At 70.6% G+C, this 18,126-nt stretch overlaps 4 protein-coding genes across 7 annotated transcripts; 2 read left to right on the forward strand and 2 right to left on the reverse strand.

Annotated features, from left to right (window-relative positions):
• Positions 1-1,598: 1,598 nt before the first annotated feature.
• On the forward strand, positions 1,599-4,347 carry P2RX3 (purinergic receptor P2X 3; the record flags this gene model as incomplete). The annotated part of the gene is made up of 12 exons (XM_082762151.1): positions 1,599-1,738; positions 1,976-2,111; positions 2,284-2,355; positions 2,449-2,515; positions 2,599-2,692; positions 2,790-2,867; positions 2,972-3,113; positions 3,402-3,538; positions 3,624-3,717; positions 3,800-3,865; positions 3,960-4,037; positions 4,196-4,347. The coding sequence occupies 12 exons, from the start codon at positions 1,599-1,601 to the stop codon at positions 4,316-4,318; spliced, it is 1,227 nt and encodes a 408-aa protein (XP_082618277.1). The 3' UTR covers positions 4,319-4,347.
• A 608-nt stretch (positions 4,348-4,955) lies between these two features.
• On the reverse strand, positions 4,956-6,741 carry PRG2 (proteoglycan 2, pro eosinophil major basic protein). The gene is made up of 5 exons (XM_082760703.1): positions 6,497-6,741; positions 6,219-6,418; positions 5,999-6,133; positions 5,696-5,807; positions 4,956-5,433 (listed from the first exon to the last, which is right to left on the reverse strand). Exons 1-5 carry the CDS (start codon positions 6,555-6,557, stop codon positions 5,375-5,377), a joined length of 567 nt encoding a protein of 188 aa, XP_082616829.1. The 5' UTR covers positions 6,558-6,741; the 3' UTR covers positions 4,956-5,374.
• Positions 6,742-9,833: 3,092 nt separating this feature from the next.
• LOC309879120 (bone marrow proteoglycan-like) lies at positions 9,834-11,229 on the forward strand. The gene is made up of 5 exons (XM_082762466.1): positions 9,834-10,078; positions 10,157-10,356; positions 10,442-10,576; positions 10,768-10,879; positions 11,142-11,229. The coding sequence occupies exons 1-5, from the start codon at positions 10,018-10,020 to the stop codon at positions 11,198-11,200; spliced, it is 567 nt and encodes a 188-aa protein (XP_082618592.1). The 5' UTR covers positions 9,834-10,017; the 3' UTR covers positions 11,201-11,229.
• Positions 11,230-11,354: 125 nt separating this feature from the next.
• SLC43A3 (solute carrier family 43 member 3) lies at positions 11,355-16,475 on the reverse strand. 4 transcript variants are annotated; one of them, XM_082762470.1, is made up of 13 exons: positions 15,571-15,700; positions 15,169-15,404; positions 14,703-14,832; positions 14,198-14,244; positions 14,030-14,106; positions 13,860-13,952; positions 13,601-13,740; positions 13,334-13,440; positions 12,835-12,990; positions 12,634-12,747; positions 12,319-12,505; positions 12,061-12,184; positions 11,356-11,633 (listed from the first exon to the last, which is right to left on the reverse strand). In XM_082762470.1, exons 2-13 carry the CDS (start codon positions 15,374-15,376, stop codon positions 11,478-11,480), a joined length of 1,539 nt encoding a protein of 512 aa, XP_082618596.1. In that variant the 5' UTR covers positions 15,377-15,404; positions 15,571-15,700; the 3' UTR covers positions 11,356-11,477. The 4 variants fall into 4 exon arrangements, with proteins under 4 accessions (XP_082618594.1, XP_082618593.1, XP_082618595.1 ...); XM_082762468.1 differs by lacking the exon at positions 15,571-15,700 and adding an exon at positions 16,355-16,475 and having other exon boundaries at positions 11,355-11,633; positions 13,860-14,244; XM_082762467.1 differs by having other exon boundaries at positions 11,355-11,633; positions 13,860-14,244.
• Between the last annotated feature and the right edge of the window lie 1,651 nt (positions 16,476-18,126).

The raw sequence follows: 18,126 nt of genomic DNA on the forward strand, positions 1-18,126 counted from the left end.
AGGAGCTGCTGGGGGGGGGAGAAACCACAGGGGTGAGCACAGCAAGGAGGAGGCGCCCCGGCGGCACCGCGTGGCCCTACAGCACCCCATGGCCCCATACAGCACCACCATGTCCCCATACAGCACCCCGTGGCCCCATACAGCCCCCCCATGTCCCCATACAGCACCTCGTGTCCCCATACAGCACCCCGTGGCCCTACAGCCCCCCCGTGGCCCTACAGCACCCTCATGGCCCCATACAGCCCCCCATGGCCCCATACAGCCCCCCCACGACCCCATGCAGTCCCCTGTGGCCCCATACGGCCCCCCGTGGCCCCATACGGCCCCATCTGTCCCCCTACAACCCCATATCCCCCCCCACGGCCCCATAACCCCCCCCAGCTCCCCCCCCATCCCAGGGCCCTCCCCACATCCACCACCCCCTTACCCCACCCCCCCCCGGCCCCATAAACCCGCCCCCCACCCCAAAAAACGCCCCCCCCCAAAAAAAAATCCCGCCCCCACCCCAAAACCTCCCCCCCCTCCCCCAAAATTAAACCTCACCCCCCACCCTTGGGGGTCCCCCCCCCCCAAAATCCACTCCCCCCCCCCCGCACCGCCGCCACTTTTCCCGCCTGCGCAACACGCACCTCCCCCCCCGGCCTTCCTCCTCCTCCTCCTCCTCTTCCCCCCCCCCCCCCCGCCGGAACCCGCCCCCGCTTCCGCCATAGAGAGGGCGCCGCGCCGTGGAGGACTAGAGCGGCACCCCCCCCCCCCCCAAAAATAATTCGGGGGGGCCCCGCGGGGATCATAGAGATGCGGGGGGGGGGAAGCCTGAGGGCAGCGGGGGGCGCAGCGCCCCAAAAAGGGATGGGGGGCACGGGGGGGACCCCTAAAGGCCGGGGGGGGGGCCAAAAGGTGCATGGGGTGCCCCGAAGCCCTGCATGGACACCCCATAAATGGGGGACCCCAAAAAAGGGGGACCCCAAACAAGGGGCACCCCATATAAGGGGCACCCCCAAAGCCCTACGAGGACACCCCAAACAGGGAACCCCAAAGAAGAGGCACCAAGGGGTGCCCCAAGCAAGGAGCACCCCAACAAGGGGCACCCTATATAAGGGTCACCCCAAACAAGGGGCACCCTATACAAGGGGCACCCTATACAAGGGGCACCCCAAACTAGGGGCACCCCACACAAGGCTCACCCCACACAAAGGCCACCCCACACAGGGGGCCCCCCAGCCCTGCCCCACCCCCCCGAGCCCCCAGCCCTCTGCCCAGCCCCTTGCTGTCCCCTCTGCGCCCCCAAAACCTCTCCATGCCCCCTGCACCCCCCCACCTCCCCCCACACCCCCCATATCCCCCCCCCACCCCCCCACCCCCCCCATCTCCCCCCCCACCCCCCCCATCTCCCCCCCACCCCCTGCCCCTTCCCTCCCCCTCCCTCCCCACGCCCACGCCCTCCCCCTCCCTCCCCCGCCCCCCCCTGCCTCTGCACCACCCCAGCTGCCCAGCTCCCTGCCAGCCCCTCACCAGATCCCCACCAGATCCCCGGCAGATCCCCGGCAGATCCCCGGCAGATCCCCGGCAGCCCCCCAGCAGCCCCCCCCCGGCCCCCCATGCCCCCCCCGCGCCCCCAGCCCTCCTGCCTCTCCGACTTCTTCGCCTACGAGACCCCCAAGTCGGTGGTGGTGAAGAGCTGGGTGGTGGGCGCCGTCAACCGCGCCGTGCAGCTCCTCATCCTCTCCTACTTCATCGGGTGAGACCCCCCCCGACCCCCCCACACCCCCACACACCCCCCCGGGACCCCCCTCACCTCCCCCAGGTCCTCGGGGACACGAGGTGCCACAGTCGGGTGCCAGCGGGCGCCCGTGACCCTAAGGGGTGGCACGGGGAGGAGCAGGGGGGGCACACACACAAGTGGCCGTGGTGGGGGCGTGGGGGGGGTCCCTGCCGCTCCCCCCGCTCACCCCCGTGGGGTTTGGGGTGCCGGCAGCTGGGTGTTCCTGCATGAGAAGGCGTACCAGGTGCGGGACACCACCCTCGAGTCCTCCGTGGTCACCAAGGTCAAGGGCGTGGGGCGATATGGGGACCGCGTCCTGGACACCGCCGACTACGTCACCCCCCCGCAGGTAACGGCACCCCCAGGGGGATTTGGGGTCGGTCCCTGCGTGCCGTGCCCACAATCCCATAAGGGACACTGGGCACATCCTCCCCGCGAGCGGTCCTGCCCCAAATAACCCCACAACCTCCCCAAAACGCTGTGGGGTGGTGGTGACCCCCACCCCGTCCCCCTCGCCCCAGGGCACCTCGGTGTTCGTGGTGGTCACCAGGCAGATCCTGACGGAGAACCAGGCGCAGGGCGTCTGCCCCGAGGTAAGGGGCTGGGGGGGACACGGGGGGCACCAGTGTGTGTGTGCATGTGTGTGTGCCCCCCCAAAAATCCCAAATTATCCCCCCTCCCTGCAGAGCGAAGCCACCTACCGCTGCGCCACGGACCGCGACTGCCGGGGGAAGAGCCTCACCACAGGCAGCGGTGAGTTTGGGGGTTATTTTGGGGGGGGTATCCCCAAAAATCCTACGGGATGAGCCCCCCCCGGTGCTGACCGCTGCTCCCAGGGGTGCTGACGGGGCGCTGCGTGCCCTACAACGACACCCTGCGCACCTGCGAGATCCGCGGCTGGTGCCCGCCCGAGGTGGACACCGTCAGCGTGTGAGTCCTGGGCGGGGGGGGAATAAAACAGGGGAGGGGGGCAGCGGGTCTGCGGCCCCCTCCCCTTCAGGCACCCCCCCGGCTCCTCGCCCCACAGCCCGGTGATGCTGGAGGCCGAGAACTTCACCCTCTTCATCAAGAACAGCGTCCGCTTCCCGCTCTTCGGCTTCGAGAAGTGAGTGGCACCGCAGGGACAGGGGACAGGGTGTCCCCTGCTGGCACCTCACGGCCCTGTGTGTCCCCTGCCACGTCCCCTTTTGTCCCCTGTCCCCCCCCCAGGGCCAATCTGCCCCCCCAGGCCAGCGCGGAGGAGCTGCGGCGCTGCCGCTTCCACCCCGAGCGGCAGCCGCTCTGCCCCATCCTGCGGCTGGGCGACGTGGCACGCTTCGCCGGGCAGGACTTCGCCGCCCTGGCCACCACCGTGAGCCAGGGGGACACGGGGGGGGCACGGGGACACGCTCACGGGGGGCGCGGGGGGCGTGGGGACACGGGGACACAGCAGCGAGGGGAGTGGAGCGCATGGGTGCTGGATGTGGGGACATGGGGGTGTGGAATATAGGGGCACGGGAGTGTTGGGCATGGGGTGTGGGGACGTGGCAGTGTGGGACATGTGGGTTTAGGGCTGGGGGGTGTGGGACACGGGAAAATGGGGCTGTGGGGACACGGGGACGGGGGGCACGGGGTGCATCTCGCCCTCCCGGCTGGGCAGGGGGGGGTGCTGGGCATCAAGATCGGCTGGGTGTGCGACCTGGACCGCTCGTGGGAGCTGTGCCTGCCCCGCTACTCCTTCACCCGCCTGGACGGCGTCACCCGGCACAGCCCCAGCTCCCCCGGGTACAACTTCAGGTAGGGCCGGGTCACCGCCTGGCGTGGGGACAGCGGGCTGGGGACAGCGGGGTGCCATGGGGCCATGGGGCCGCGTTCCCCGCAGGCACGCCCGCTACTACCGCGGGCACAACGGCACCGAGCTGCGCACCCTCACCAAGGCCTTCGGCATCCGCTTCGATGTCCTGGTGTACGGCAACGTACGTATGGGGTGCGGCGCCCCGCGGACCTATAGGGGCTGTAGGGCCAACCCCCCACGCTCACCCCCCGGCCTCCCCGCAGGCTGGGAAATTCGGCATCGTCCCCACGCTCATCAACACCGTGGCCGCCTTCACCTCCATCGGCGTGGTGAGTCAGCCCGGGGCGGGGGGCACACCGGTGCCCTACAGCGTTGTGGGGACCCCCCCGGGCAGCCCCCAGCCCCAACGGTGCCGCCCCGTAGGGCACGGTGCTGTGCGATATCATCCTGCTCAACTTCCTGAAGGGCGCTGAGCACTACAAGGCCCGCAAGTTCGAGGAGGTGAGTGGTAAAGCCAGGACATTTCAGGGGCTGAAGCCATGCTGGGGGGGCAGGCCCTAAAAGGGTGGGGGCGTGGGGCTGGGCGTTACACGCAGAGCCCCCCGGGTGCCACTTTTGTGGGGCAGGGGCTGACGAGGTGCCTGTGCCCTGCCCCCCAGGTGCCAGAGGCCAACGTGCCCCCCGCCCCCAGCAGCCCCACGGCGGGTGCCCCCCGGGCCATGGGGGACCAGGGCCGGGAGAAGCAGTCCACCGACTCGGGCACCTCCTCGCTCGGCCTCTAGCCCTGGGTGCTGTGGGGCAGCCCCCCCTTTGCAATCAATTCCCCCTCTCCCTCCCCTCCAGAGCCCCCCAGCCCCGCGCCACGGCACCAACCCCTTCCCCACACTGCCAACGGGACAGGGACAGGGGGACGCAGGGGGCCACGGGGCATGGAGGGGCTGTGGGGCGCACATGGCACGGGCAACCCTATAAGGGGTACGGCAGGACCCCCAGCCCCCAGCTGAGGAGAGGGGATGGGGACAGGGACAGCAAGGGGGGGCTGCAGCCCTGAGGCAGGCACAGGGGCTCTGCAGTGCCCCATGGAAATGGCAGGGGGGTGTGGGGACATGGGGCCGGGGTGGCCACAGGGGTGGCAGCAGGGCACAAGGGAATTGTGGGGTCGTGGGGGGGCTGAGGGGTAACGGGTGGCAGTGGGGGCATGGGGACATGGGGAATGGGGTGTCCCCAGGTGGTGGGAGCCAGGGCTGTGGGGGTGTCAGAGGGGGCCAAGGGCTGGGGACGAGGGACAGGGGTGGTGCTGGGGCTGTGGGGGTGTCGAGGGACACGGGGTGGTGCTGGGGACTGGTCCAGGAGCAGCCGAGGGGATGCGGAGCCCCCTGACCCCAATAAACCTCCGTCACACAGCCCCTGTCTGTTCCCTCTGTGTGGGGAGAGTGAGAGGGCCATGAGTCGGCTGTGGGGGCTATGGGGTGAGAGGACGGGGCTGTCAGAGCAGTGCTGCCAAACTGGGGTGGCCGTGGCCGGGTGCCCCCACAGGGAGGGGACCTGTGCCCACTGCAGGTCACAGAGGGACCTCGTTCCCAACACCCCGCTCTGCTCTCTGTCCCCATCGCAGCCCGGGACCCCCCACCCATGGCACTACACCAGAGCCACGCCATGTCCCCCCCCCAAAACAGAGCCCAGGCGTGAGCAGCGGTGCCAGCAGCTGAGGCTTTACTGGGAGCTGGGCTGGGCAAGCAGCCCGTGCTGCGGGGCGGGCAGGGGGTGCCCAGCGGGGCACTGAGCCGGGGGGCGTCCATGCGACGGCTCCAGGGCTCTGGTTTATTGGGACAGCGCCCTCAGTACTCGCAGATGAAGGGCAGCCTCACCCGGCACCTCGTGCTCCTCCAGCGCCCATCTGGGGACAGGAGCTGGGGTCAGGCCGCGCACCCTGCAGCCCCCCAGCCCCCCCGTGCTCCCCCCCACGCACACCCGGGTTCAGCCCCACAGCCCCCTACCCTCTGCTGCCACAACACCCCCCGGCATCCTCCCGTCCCGCCAGCCCAGCGCTTCTCAGGGCCTCGGCACCCAGCACAGCCCCCCTGAGCCCCCGAGCCCCCCTGAGCCTCCCCGAGACCCCCCGGGCCCCCCTAAGCCCCCCGAGCCCCCCGGGCACTGACTTGCGGTGCAGAGGGTGGTGCAGAAGCGCCCCGTGAGCAGGGGGTAGCCGTGCAGCCAGAAGGCGAAGTTCCAGCCGCTGCGGTCAGACCAGTGGCAGAACACGCTGCCGCCCTGCGGGGTCACCGGTGTCACCCCCGGGGACACCCCGGGGACACCCTGGGGACACCCCCGGGGACACCCCTGGGGACACCCACAGGGCTGAGGTGTCCAGGGGTACTGGGGTGGGGGGTTCCGGACTCGCGGGCAGGACTGGGACCCCGCGACGGGGACCCCACTGCGGACACGTGCCCGCGGCCCCTTACCACGGGCCGGGTGATGGCCCCGATCCAGATGCGCCGGTTGTTGACGCGGGCGCGAGCCCTGCACTGCAGCAGGACGTTGGTGCGGTAGCTGTGGATGGAGGCCAGGCGGCCGCGGTAGCAGCGGGAGCACACGCGCTGCGGGGGGACGGCGCCGGTTACGGGGCCGCGCTGGGGCCGGGCGGCAGCGGGACCCCCGGCGCGGTCCCCCAGCCCTGCCCACCTGCGCGGTGTGGAAGTTCTGGCAGCGCCGCACGATGATGTAGCGGAAGGTGCGGGCGCTCTGCGGCTCCGTGATGTTCAGCGCCTCCGTCTCGGCCTCCAGCGGGCACTCCTCGGCCTCGGCCTCGGCCTCCAGCTCCGGCTCTGGCTCCAGCTCCAGGTCCGGCTCCTCCAGCTTGGCCACCTCGGAGGGGCCGGCGGCTGGGGACGGTGCTGGGCGTCACTGCGGTGTCCCCACGGCACCCTCGGGCGTCCCTGCGGCTCCCCGGGGGCACTCACCCAGGTGGCGGGCAGAGGCCGTGCCCAGCAGGGCCAGGGCGAGGAGCAGGCAGGGCCGCATGGTGCTGGGGGCTGCGGGGACACGGAGGGCCTGGGGGGACCCCCTTGGCCTGGGGCCGTCTGGCCCCGGGGGACGGCCCCAGAGACCGGGGACCCTCGGCTGCCACGGTGCCACCCCACAAACCCAGTCCCAGTGCCACCCCCACAGCCCCAATCCCCAGTGCCACCTCCACAGCCCCAGTCCAAGTGCCACCCCGCGTCCCACGCCACCCCCAGCATCCCCAGCACCACCCCTGTCCCGTGCTCCAAGCCCTTGGCCCCTCTGACACCCCCATGGTCCTGGCCCCCACTACCCCTGGGGACACCCCATTCCCATGTCCCCATGCCCCCGCTGCCACCCCTTACCCCTCAGCCCCCCCATAACCTCCCAATTCCCTCGTGCCCCACTGCCCCACTGTCGCTGCTTCCCCACTGCCACCCCCGGCCCCGTGTTCCCCGTGCCCCCACGTCCCCCCGCCACTTCCATGGGGCACTGCAGAGCCCCCGTGCCTGCCCCAGGGCTGCAGCCCCCAGCCCCAGCCCGTTGCTCAGGGCTGCAGCCCCCCCTCGCCGTCCCCGTCCCCGTCCCCATCCCCGCTCCTCACCTGGGGGCTGGGGGAGCTCTGCCCGCCGCGGCCCTTATAGGGGTGCCGGGGCCACGTGTCCCCCGCAGCCTTGCGCCACCCCGGCCCGGCCCCAAGCCACCAACCGCCAGCGGCTCTGCCCCGAGGGGACACTGGGGGGGACCGGGGGGGCCGCGGACACGTTGGCCGCTTGCCCGAGGCCGCTTCCTCCCCCGGTGGCCGTGGGGCCCCGCAGTGGCCGGTGCCAGCCGTTGGCCACAGGACCACCACCCTCCGGGGCACCCCGAGCCCCCTGCCCACGGGGTCCCCGCTCAGAGCCAGCGTGTTCCCAAGGGAAGGTCCTGCTGCACACACTCAGTCTGCTTTTGGGACACGGTCACCCACCCAGCTGGTGCAGTGTTTCTGGATCCCGGCAAGCCTTTCCCTACGTTTCTCGCAGCATCCTGCTGGACAAAATGCCCCGCGGGCAGCTGGGCACAGCGCAGTGCAGGGTGGGCTGCTGCCTGGCGGGTGGGCTAAAGGGGCTCACATCTGGTGGCCGGTCACCAGTGGGGTTCCCCGGGGCTCCATTTTAGGGCCACTTCTCTTCATAAATTGCTGGGGTTGCTCAGCCCCGAGCAGAGCAGGCTGAGGGGAGGCCTGATGGCGGCCTGCAGCTCCCTCACGAGGGGAGCGGAGGGGCAGGCGCTGAGCTCTGCTCTCTGGGGACAGCGACAGGACCCGAGGGGACGGCATGGAGCTGGGACAGGGGAGGGTCAGGATGGGAGTTAGGGAAAGGCTCTGCACGCAGAGCATTAAAGAGAAGGCTGGGATATACACACTGCAGTCAGGCTCTGCCTCTTGCTGTCTGACCGGGAGGAACAAGCAGGCAGTGTTTTCTCCCTGGCCGTGCCATGATGGCCCTTCACCCTGTGACAGTGACGGTGGCAGGGGACAGGCTGCTGCTGGTGGTGTCTGGGTTGCAGGGGACGGGGCAGTGGTATCGGGGGATGGCGGCGGGCAATAGGTGGTGGTGTAACGCTCACAGGGCTGCCCGGAGGCTGATGGCCGTTGGGGCCAACAGCCCGCACCAGCAGCTTTGGGGCCCCGTGTCCGCAGGGAGGGGAAGTGGCCTTGGGCATGGAGCCAAACTGTCCCCTGCCACACTGGGGTCCCCCAGGCTGCAGCACCCTGTCCCCCAGCATTGCCTAACACCGCCCAGGACAGCAGCAGCCGCCTTAGCAGCAAGGGCACGTGCTGGCTCACGGACATCTTGTGCCCACCAGGACGCCCAGGTCCTTCTGCAGAGCCCCTCTCCAGCTGGCTGAGCCCCAGCGCGTTGTGGTGCCTGGGGATGTTCCCCCCAGGGGCACGGCAGGACACTTAGAGCACCCTGAGCTGGAAGGGTGCCACAAGGAGCATTGAGACCAACCCCTGGTTCCTCAAAAGAGCACCCAAAAAACCAGACCCTGACTCTGAGAGCTTTGTTCAAATGCTTCTACAACTCTGCCAGGCTCAGTGCTGTGCCCACTGCCCTGGGCAGCCTGTCCCAGTGCCCGACCCCCCTCTGGGTGCAGAGCCTTTCCCTAACTCCCATCCTGACCCTCCCCTGTCCCAGCTCCATGCCGTCCCCTCGGGTCCTGTCGCTGTCCCCAGAGAGCAGAGCTCAGCGCCTGCCCCTCCGCTCCCCTCGTGAGGGAGCTGCAGGCCGCCATCAGGCCTCCCCTCAGCCTGCTCTGCTCGGGGCTGAGCAACCCCAGCAATTTATGAAGAGAAGTGGCCCTAAAATGGAGCCCCGGGGAACCCCACTGGTGACCGGCCACCAGATGTGAGCCCCTTTAGCCCACCCGCCAGGCAGCAGCCCACCCTGCACTGCGCTGTGCCCAGCTGCCCGCGGGGCATTTTGTCCAGCAGGATGCTGCGAGAAACGTAGGGAAAGGCTTGCCGGGATCCAGAAACACTGCACCAGCTGGGTGGGTGACCGTGTCCCAAAAGCAGACTGAGTGTGTGCAGCAGGACCTTCCCTTGGGAACACGCTGGCTCTGAGCGGGGACCCCGTGGGCAGGGGGCTCGGGGTGCCCCGGAGGGTGGTGGTCCTGTGGCCAACGGCTGGCACCGGCCACTGCGGGGCCCCACGGCCACCGGGGGAGGAAGCGGCCTCGGGCAAGCGGCCAACGTGTCCGCGGCCCCCCCGGTCCCCCCCAGTGTCCCCTCGGGGCAGAGCCGCTGGCGGTTGGTGGCTTGGGGCCGGGCCGGGGTGGCGCAAGGCTGCGGGGGACACGTGGCCCCGGCACCCCTATAAGGGCCGCGGCGGGCAGAGCTCCCCCAGCCCCCAGGTGAGGAGCGGGGATGGGGACGGGGACGGGGACGGCGAGGGGGGGCTGCAGCCCTGAGCAACGGGCTGGGGCTGGGGGCTGCAGCCCTGGGGCAGGCACGGGGGCTCTGCAGTGCCCCATGGAAGTGGCGGGGGGACGTGGGGGCACGGGGAACACGGGGCCGGGGGTGGCAGTGGGGAAGCAGCGACAGTGGGGCAGTGGGGCACGAGGGAATTGGGAGGTTATGGGGGGGCTGAGGGGTAAGGGGTGGCAGCGGGGGCATGGGGACATGGGAATGGGGTGTCCCCAGGGGTAGTGGGGGCCAGGACCATGGGGGTGTCAGAGGGGCCAAGGGCTTGGAGCACGGGACAGGGGTGGTGCTGGGGATGCTGGGGGTGGCGTGGGACGCGGGGTGGCACTTGGACTGGGGCTGTGGAGGTGGCACTGGGGATTGGGGCTGTGGGGGTGGCACTGGGACTGGGTTTGTGGGGTGGCACCGTGGCAGCCGAGGGTCCCCGGTCTCTGGGGCCGTCCCCCGGGGCCAGACGGCCCCAGGCCAAGGGGGTCCCCCCAGGCCCTCCGTGTCCCCGCAGCCCCCAGCACCATGCGGCCCTGCCTGCTCCTCGCCCTGGCCCTGCTGGGCACGGCCTCTGCCCGCCACCTGGGTGAGTGCCCCCGGGGAGCCGCAGGGACGCCCGAGGGTGCCGTGGGGACACCGCAGTGACGCCCAGCACCGTCCCCAGCCGCCGGCCCCTCCGAGGTGGCCAAGCTGGAGGAGCCGGACCTGGAGCTGGAGCCAGAGCCGGAGCTGGAGGCCGAGGCCGAGGCCGAGGAGTGCCCGCTGGAGGCCGAGACGGAGGCGCTGAACATCACGGAGCCGCAGAGCGCCCGCACCTTCCGCTACATCATCGTGCGGCGCTGCCAGAACTTCCACACCGCGCAGGTGGGCAGGGCTGGGGGACCGCGCCGGGGGTCCCGCTGCCGCCCGGCCCCAGCGCGGCCCCGTAACCGGCGCCGTCCCCCCGCAGCGCGTGTGCTCCCGCTGCTACCGCGGCCGCCTGGCCTCCATCCACAGCTACCGCACCAACGTCCTGCTGCAGTGCAGGGCTCGCGCCCGCGTCAACAACCGGCGCATCTGGATCGGGGCCATCACCCGGCCCGTGGTAAGGGGCCGCGGGCACGTGTCCGCAGTGGGGTCCCCGTCGCGGGGTCCCAGTCCTGCCCGCGAGTCCGGAACCCCCCACCCCAGTACCCCTGGACACCTCAGCCCTGTGGGTGTCCCCAGGGGTGTCCCCGGGGGTGTCCCCAGGGTGTCCCCGGGGTGTCCCCGGGGGTGACACCGGTGACCCCGCAGGGCGGCAGCGTGTTCTGCCACTGGTCTGACCGCAGCGGCTGGAACTTCGCCTTCTGGCTGCACGGCTACCCCCTGCTCACGGGGCGCTTCTGCACCACCCTCTGCACCGCAAGTCAGTGCCCGGGGGGCTCGGGGGGCTTAGGGGGGCCCGGGGGGTCTCGGGGAGGCTCAGGGGGGCTCGGGGGCTCAGGGGGGCTGTGCTGGGTGCCGAGGCCCTGAGAAGCGCTGGGCTGGCGGGACGGGAGGATGCCGGGGGGTGTTGTGGCAGCAGAGGGTAGGGGGCTGTGGGGCTGAACCCGGGTGTGCGTGGGGGGGAGCACGGGGGGGCTGGGGGGCTGCAGGGTGCGCGGCCTGACCCCAGCTCCTGTCCCCAGATGGGCGCTGGAGGAGCACGAGGTGCCGGGTGAGGCTGCCCTTCATCTGCGAGTACTGAGGGCGCTGTCCCAATAAACGAGAGTCCTGGCGCTGCGTGTCCATGTGTTTTTGGGATGTGGACGGGCTGTTCCCCCAGCCCCGTGAGGCAGAGGGGGTCCCAAACCCACAGCAGCCGCTGGGGACACCACAGGGAGCAGCACACAGTGGTTGTTAATATTTATTCCCCCCCAAAACACCCCCCCTATCTCCCACTGTGCCCCCTGGCACAGGTCCATCCCTCCCCCAAAGTCCAGTAGAAAACGGCTGTGGCAGGCGCTGGGTGCCGGCTGCGGGGCTCAGTGCGGTGTCTGGGCAGGGGTCTCGGCGCTGGGGGGGGCATCCAGGGGGCTGCTGACAGCCTCCAGGTCCTTGGCACGCCGCCGGCACTCTCGGGCCACCACCACGGGGCTGACATAGGCCACCAGCACCACGGCAATGAGCCCCACATTCACCTGTGTGGGGCGAGGGGCGTTGGGCATACGGGGCAGGGGTGACCCCACCCGGGCGAGGAGCCTCTGCTCCAGCTCCTCGGCCTCCCCGAGGCTGCGTGTGCCAGAGGAAGCACTCCACAGCCCATTTTACCATGCTGCAGGACTTCCCAACCCTTCACGGGGCAGCACCCCCATCCAGACTTACTCCGAGCCCTCCATCCCACCATAGGGCATGAGCCCCACCCTACAACGTGCTGGGACCTCCCTCTCACCATAGGCCAGTCCCTCCTTCCCCTCTTGGGGCAGGAACCCCCCCCAGCCCCAGACCAGGACCTCCACCCATCCACGGACCTTTACCACCCCCCCTCTGTAGAACAGGAGCCCTATACCCCCCCGGGGCAGCCCCCCACGGGCTGTAGGACCCCCAGGGGCTGCGGAGAGCACTCACGTAGAAGGGGTCCCCATTGAGCACGCCGTTCACCAGGGCGATGCAGGGGTACTGCAGCAGGGCCACCAGCGCCGACAGCGCCATGGCCAGCCCGTACAGCTTCCCGAAGTGCTGCGGGGGGAACCTGCGGGGACACCCCACACGTCACTACCACCCCCACACCATTTTCTGCCCCCTCCACCCTGTCCCCCAGTGCCGCGTCCCTCGCCACCACCCCTGTCCCCTGGCACCAGCACTCTCCCGGGGCGCAGGACTCACGCGATGGCCAGGAAGGCGGCGTTGCCCCCGTAGAGGAAGGAGCGGCTGATCACCTGGAGCACGAAGGTGGCCAGCTGCACGGGCAGCACGGGCACGGCCGCGCAGACGGAGAACAGCACGCACTGCGTCACCGTCACCACCAGCGACAGCACCGACGCCTGCAGGTCGGCCAGCGCCCCCCGGGCTCCTGCGGGCATGGCAAGGTCAGGGCACACTGGGGACGTGTCCCCAAGGAGCACAGGGGCCAGGGCACCGGCACGGTGGCCCCTCCGTGCCGAGTCCCCAGGGTGGGGGCACGGGGACGGGGGCGGTTACCCTCCGGGTGGTGAGCCTTGCCCCGCTTGTGCCGGTCGAGGATGAGGCCGTTCCAGGGGGCGCAGAGCACCCCGCAGAGCTGGGTGAAGGCGAAGGCGTTGGTGTAGGTGCTCACTGTGGGGAGGCAGGGTCAGCGAGGGGGCCGCGGTGCCCAGCTCCCCCGGGGTCACCGGGACCCCCGGCGCGGCCGCCGGGCCCTACCCAGGCTGTCGTCGCCGCGGGCCAGGTGGTCGAGCAGCGGGTTGAGGGTGCCGATGAAGAGGTAGTGGCGCAGCTGCATGACCGAGAGCCACACCACGTGCCAGAAGAAGAGCCACGACAGCACGCAGGGGCGGAAGGGCACCGGCGCCGCACCGCCTGCGCGGGCACCAACCCCATAATCACACACATCCCATAATCATAGTCACAAAGCCCATATTTATAGACCACGCCCTCCGAGGACACACCCACCCATCGGGATGCACCTCCCAAATGGCCACACCCACCCCCATTTGGCCCAATGGCCATTGAGGACCCCCTACTGATGCCCTTGTGGCCACACCCCATCACATGCTTGACCACGCCCAACCCTAAGCCACGCCCCCTTCATCTGCATATGATATGCATATCATTCGGCCTCGCCACCCCCAGCATGCTCAGTCCCAACCATGGCCCTGCCCACCCCCGCAGACGCCCCCTGCCCCCCCGGTCCCCCCGTCACCTTTTGGGGCGCTGGGCTCCAGGGGCACCTCCTCGGGGCCCTCACCCCCTGGCGGGCGCTTCTCCTCGTAGGTGCGGTAGGACTGCGACCGCCCCGGGCACTGCAGCCTGCAGGAACGCTCACCCCGTCACCCCACCCGCAGCGCCACCTCCACCACGGGATGGGCACCCCCAAGCACCCCCAGGACAGGCAGTGCCACCAGAACGGCACAGCCCCACCCAGGAATGGGATTTGCTCCCCCATCGGGACGCCACAGGACCTCCTTACCCGTAGTTGTAGGCTGGGGGCAGCGGGTAGGGGATGCGCGTGCGGGGCATGAGGAAGAGGGTGCGCAGCAGGTGCCAGGCGCTGCAGGCTGCCATGAAGAAGAACATGGCCTGCAGGGGCAGCCCACGCTCGTACAGCACCTGGGGACACGCACACGCTGTCACCGCCCCGGCCGTGTCCCCAGCTGCGTCCCAGCTGTCCCCGTGGCCACGGCTGTGCCCCGGCCGTGCCCCGTCCTCCCGCAGCGCCCCGCGCCCACCTTTATGATGAGGAAGATGGCAGAGGAGGAGTCGAAGGCCCCGTTGTAGAGGGTGATAACGATGGAGCGGTACTTCCCGAAGAGGTTGCCCACCTGGCGGAGAGACCCCCCCCCCATGACACCAACGTCCCCAGCGCCAGGCAGGGTGCCCCGGGTGTCCCGAAGCTCACCTGCATGTTGGTGAGGATGAGGAGGATCCCACCCACCGACAGCATGGACATGGCCGGGAAGAGCAGCACAGCCAGATCTGGGGACACCGGTGTCAGCGGGGCTCGGAGACACGGGTGGCCCCCCAGCCCCCATGGGGGCAGCGGCACCCGGCCACCGCGGGGTCTCACCTCGCGTGGAGAAGGCAACCAGCAGGGTCCCGCCGGTGTAGAGGGAGCTGAAACGTGGGGACAGCGGGGACAAAGTGGGCACAGGGCACCGGGGGAGGGCTGGCAGCCCTGTGCCCGCGTGGCACCCGGCACCCCGATGTCTCCTGGGCGCCCCACCACTGCCTCACGGGACACCTGCAGGGCTGGGGGACATGGGGACAAAGCAGGCGTGCTCTGGGGACATCGAGGGGGACATCTGTGGGTCTGGGGGTGTCCCGGGACTGTGGGCAACATGGGGCACTCCAGGGACATTTGGTGGCTGTCCCAGTGTCCTGGGGCTGCCACCCGCGCCTCCCCCGTGCAGGCAGGGCCCTGCCAGCCCCACCCTGCCTGGGCTCCCCGATAACTGCCCCAGTCCCGATAACGCCCCCCTCATGCCTCCCCGGCGCCAGCACCCTGCTAACGAGCCCCCGGTCCCAGGGCACCCACGGGTGCCGTGTCCCTGCCCCCTGACGCAGCCACTCACATGGCAATGAGGCGGGCCACGGCGGTGCCGAAGCGGTCAAAGACGTAGCCCATGGGCAGCGTCATGAAGTTGTTCATGAAGGAGCCGATGGTGAAGACGAGGGAGAACTGCTCGTCCTGCCTGCTGCAGTCTGCAAGGCAGCGGGGACACGGGGACAGCGGGGACGTGGGCACCGGCACGGCGGGGACAAGGGCACGGGGACAGGAGAAGCAGCACCCAGGGCAGCAGGCAGGGGGACAGCGGGCAGGGACGTGGTGCACCAGGACAGCGGGGACACGGGGCACTGGGGAAGCTGGCATCCCCTGGCACCGTGACAATGGGGATGTAGGCATGAGGACTGCAGGAACACGGGGCACCAGACACTGGGGACACGAGGCAGAGGGACAATGAGCAAGGAGGACGCGCAGGGAGCGGATATGGGGCCAGGGGACCAGGAGGGATGGGGACGGTGTCCCCGGGGCCATACCGTGCAGCAGCGTCCTGTTGGGGCTGGGGCTGGGGCTGGGGCTGGGGCTGGGCGAGGCCTGGCACAGCTCCCCGAAGTACTCCAGGTCCTTGAGGACGTAGACGAGGGAGGCCCAGCCGAAGATGATGCCGCAGAAGGCCCCGCACTCCAGCAGCCCCGAGAGCAGCGTGCCCAGCCGCTTGGCCCGCCCCGCGCCCCCTCCCGCCATGCTGCCGGGCACGGGGCTCCCGCTGCGCCTGCGGGTGACAAACGGGGGGGTCACAGCCCGGCGTGGTGGCACCCCGACGGGGACGTGGGGTGGGCAGCACCCCGCAGGGCGTGTGGCCAAACTGCCCCTTGTCCCCCGGTACCCTCCCCGTGCACCGGCACCCCCCGTGCGCACGCGTGCCCCCGCACACCCACCTGCCTGCGGCCGGACCTCGTGCCACCGCCGCGGAGTTTGGACCCGGGGCCGGACCCCGCTGCGCACGCACGGCCGCCCCGCGCGCACCCGCCGTACTCTGACGGGGGCACCCGTGGGCCCCCCGGGGCTGCCGGCACCGATAGGCGCTGGTTGCCTCTCCGCAGCACCGCCCCCCCTCCGCCACCCCCTCTCCTTATCTCCCCGCAGCACCCAGTCCCAGGGAGCTGCCACCTCCCCTGGGGGCCTGGCACAGCCCCCGGGGACATTGGCATGCTGCTGAGCACCTGGGGACAATGACACGCACACCCTGCCCCGGGGGCCTGGCACAAACTGTAGGGACACTGGCACAGCCCCTGGGAAGCTGTCACACCCCCTGGGGACAATGGCACCGTGACAGGCGCGCTGGCACCCCCTCAGGGATGCTGGCACACCCTCCTAGGGACACTGGCACCACTTGTAGGGGCTCTGCCACACCCTTGGGTGCCTGGGGAACCCCAATCACAGCCCCTGGGGACACCGGGACCCTGCTGGGAACCCCCTGTCACTGCCCTGGAAAGCTGGCACACCCCCAGGAACCCCATAAAGCTCCCCCTGAGGGATCCCAGCACGTCCTCTGGGGACAACATTACATCTTAGGGACCCCGTCCCCCTGTTTGGGGCCTACCATACCCACAACAACCCAGTCCCACCGCTGTCACCAGTGTCACCAGCCGACTGCCTCAAGCACCAGGCTCCCATCCCCTGGCCTGTGTGCTCCGCGCCCCCCCTCCGCTCAGCACCCACCCTGCCCCTCGGTGTCACCGCGTCCCCACGCTGTCCCCGGCGCTGGCTCAGCTGTCCTGCGGCCCCGCGTAATGGCTGCTAATGAGGCTTCATTACCGCTGGACGGAGATGGGCAGAGCGGCTAAAGATTAACCCAGGCCCCGTGGCCAGATGGCGACGGATGTGTCCCCGGAGCTGCGCTGCCTCCAGCCACCCCACGGGGACTTTGTGGGGCTGGGGCTGGGGCAGGGGTGGCACAGGGTGGCCGCGGCCACCGGTCCCAGCATGGCACAGAAGGGGACGTGGCCTGCCTGGTGCTGGCGTGTCAGCACAGGACACCCCAAAAAAAACATGGGGTGACCAGGTCATTGTCAGTGGGGGGGTGATGTCCCCTCTGTCACCCCGTGCCACCTCTGGCTGTGACATGAGGCAGGTGGGGACGCCCCCCCCAGCAGCAAGGGATGTGGGAGGCCGGGTCTGGCCTGGCTGCAGCTCCTCCAGGACAGCTCCTTTTAATGATTAATGTGGATGAAGGCAAATTACTCCCCCGGGGGGCGGAGGGCGGGGGGCGGGGGGCACCCTGCGGAGAAGGGTCCCCGAGGGGGCAGGCGTGGCTTCTCCAGAGGCTGCTGTGGGGCTGGGATGCGGGGCGCTGCCCCACGGCCCCCCAGATCTCCCCCCATCCCCAAGCACCCTACGGGGCCCTGGGGTGGCAGCGGGGGGCTCCCCACGCCCGATCAGCCCCGCAGCCCCCCCGGCACCGCCACAAGCACCCCGCAGCCCCCCAGTTCCCCCCCTCCCCGGCTCCCCATCCCCAAAACCTGCGCCCCCCGATCCTCCTGAGCCCCTCCCCGGCCCGGCCCGGCCCCGCGCCCCATCTCCCGGCCCTGCCCGGCTCGGCTCCGCGGCGCCCTCCCGCATCCCTCCGGGGATGGCACCGCCGCGGCTCCGCCCCGCTTCGGCACGGCTCTGCCCGGCCCGGCACGGCTCGGTTCGGGCTCGGGCCCGGCTCGGATGCTCCCGGGACTCCGCACTCACCCCCGGCCCCGGCAGCGCTCGCCCGTCCTCCGCGCCGGGGGGGGCCGGACCGCCGAGGCCCGGAGCCTCCCCCCGGGCGTGGCGGAGGCTGGGGGGCGACCTCCGGGGGTCACCTCCCCCTGGGTGTGTCCCCGGCCCCCCCCCCCCCCCCCCGGCTCCGCCAGCCCCTGACCGACGCCCCCGCGCCCCCCCCGGCTGCGCCCTGCCGCGGTGTGCCCCCCCAAATGTGTGTGTGTGTGTGTGTGTGTGTGTGTGCGCCCCCCCCAGCTCCATTCATCCCTCACCCGGCCATTCAAACCCCCCCCGCGCCCCCCCCCGCGGCTCCATTCAGCTGCTCAGCACCCAGCCGTCCGTCTGTCCGGCCAGCACCACCTGGCCCCCCTGTCTGTCCGTCCAGCCACCCATTCACCCCGACATCTGTCCCGCTGCTCAGCCGCCCCCCGATGTCACTGCGCCCTCCCCGACCCCCCCAGCACCTCCTGCCTGCCCTCCCCTCCCCACCCGTCCGTCTGTCCGTCCTCCACCCCAATCCCTCATTGACCATCCCTACCCGCCCGCCACCCCATTGCCACCCTATCCCCGTCCCTAGGCCTTATAGGGTCACCAGGGGCCTGTCCCCATGTCCCCACGCCATGCCCCCGCGGGTGGGTGCCCCCACCACACCCCACACACCCCCAGCACCCTACAGGCACCCTACAGGCACCCTACAGGCCTATAGGATGGGGACAACCCTTGGCACAACGGGGTGCCCGGCT

This window comes from Aythya marila, assembly GCF_965140915.1.
Source record: "Aythya marila genome assembly, chromosome: 5".
NCBI classification, from domain to species: domain Eukaryota; kingdom Metazoa; phylum Chordata; class Aves; order Anseriformes; family Anatidae; genus Aythya; species Aythya marila.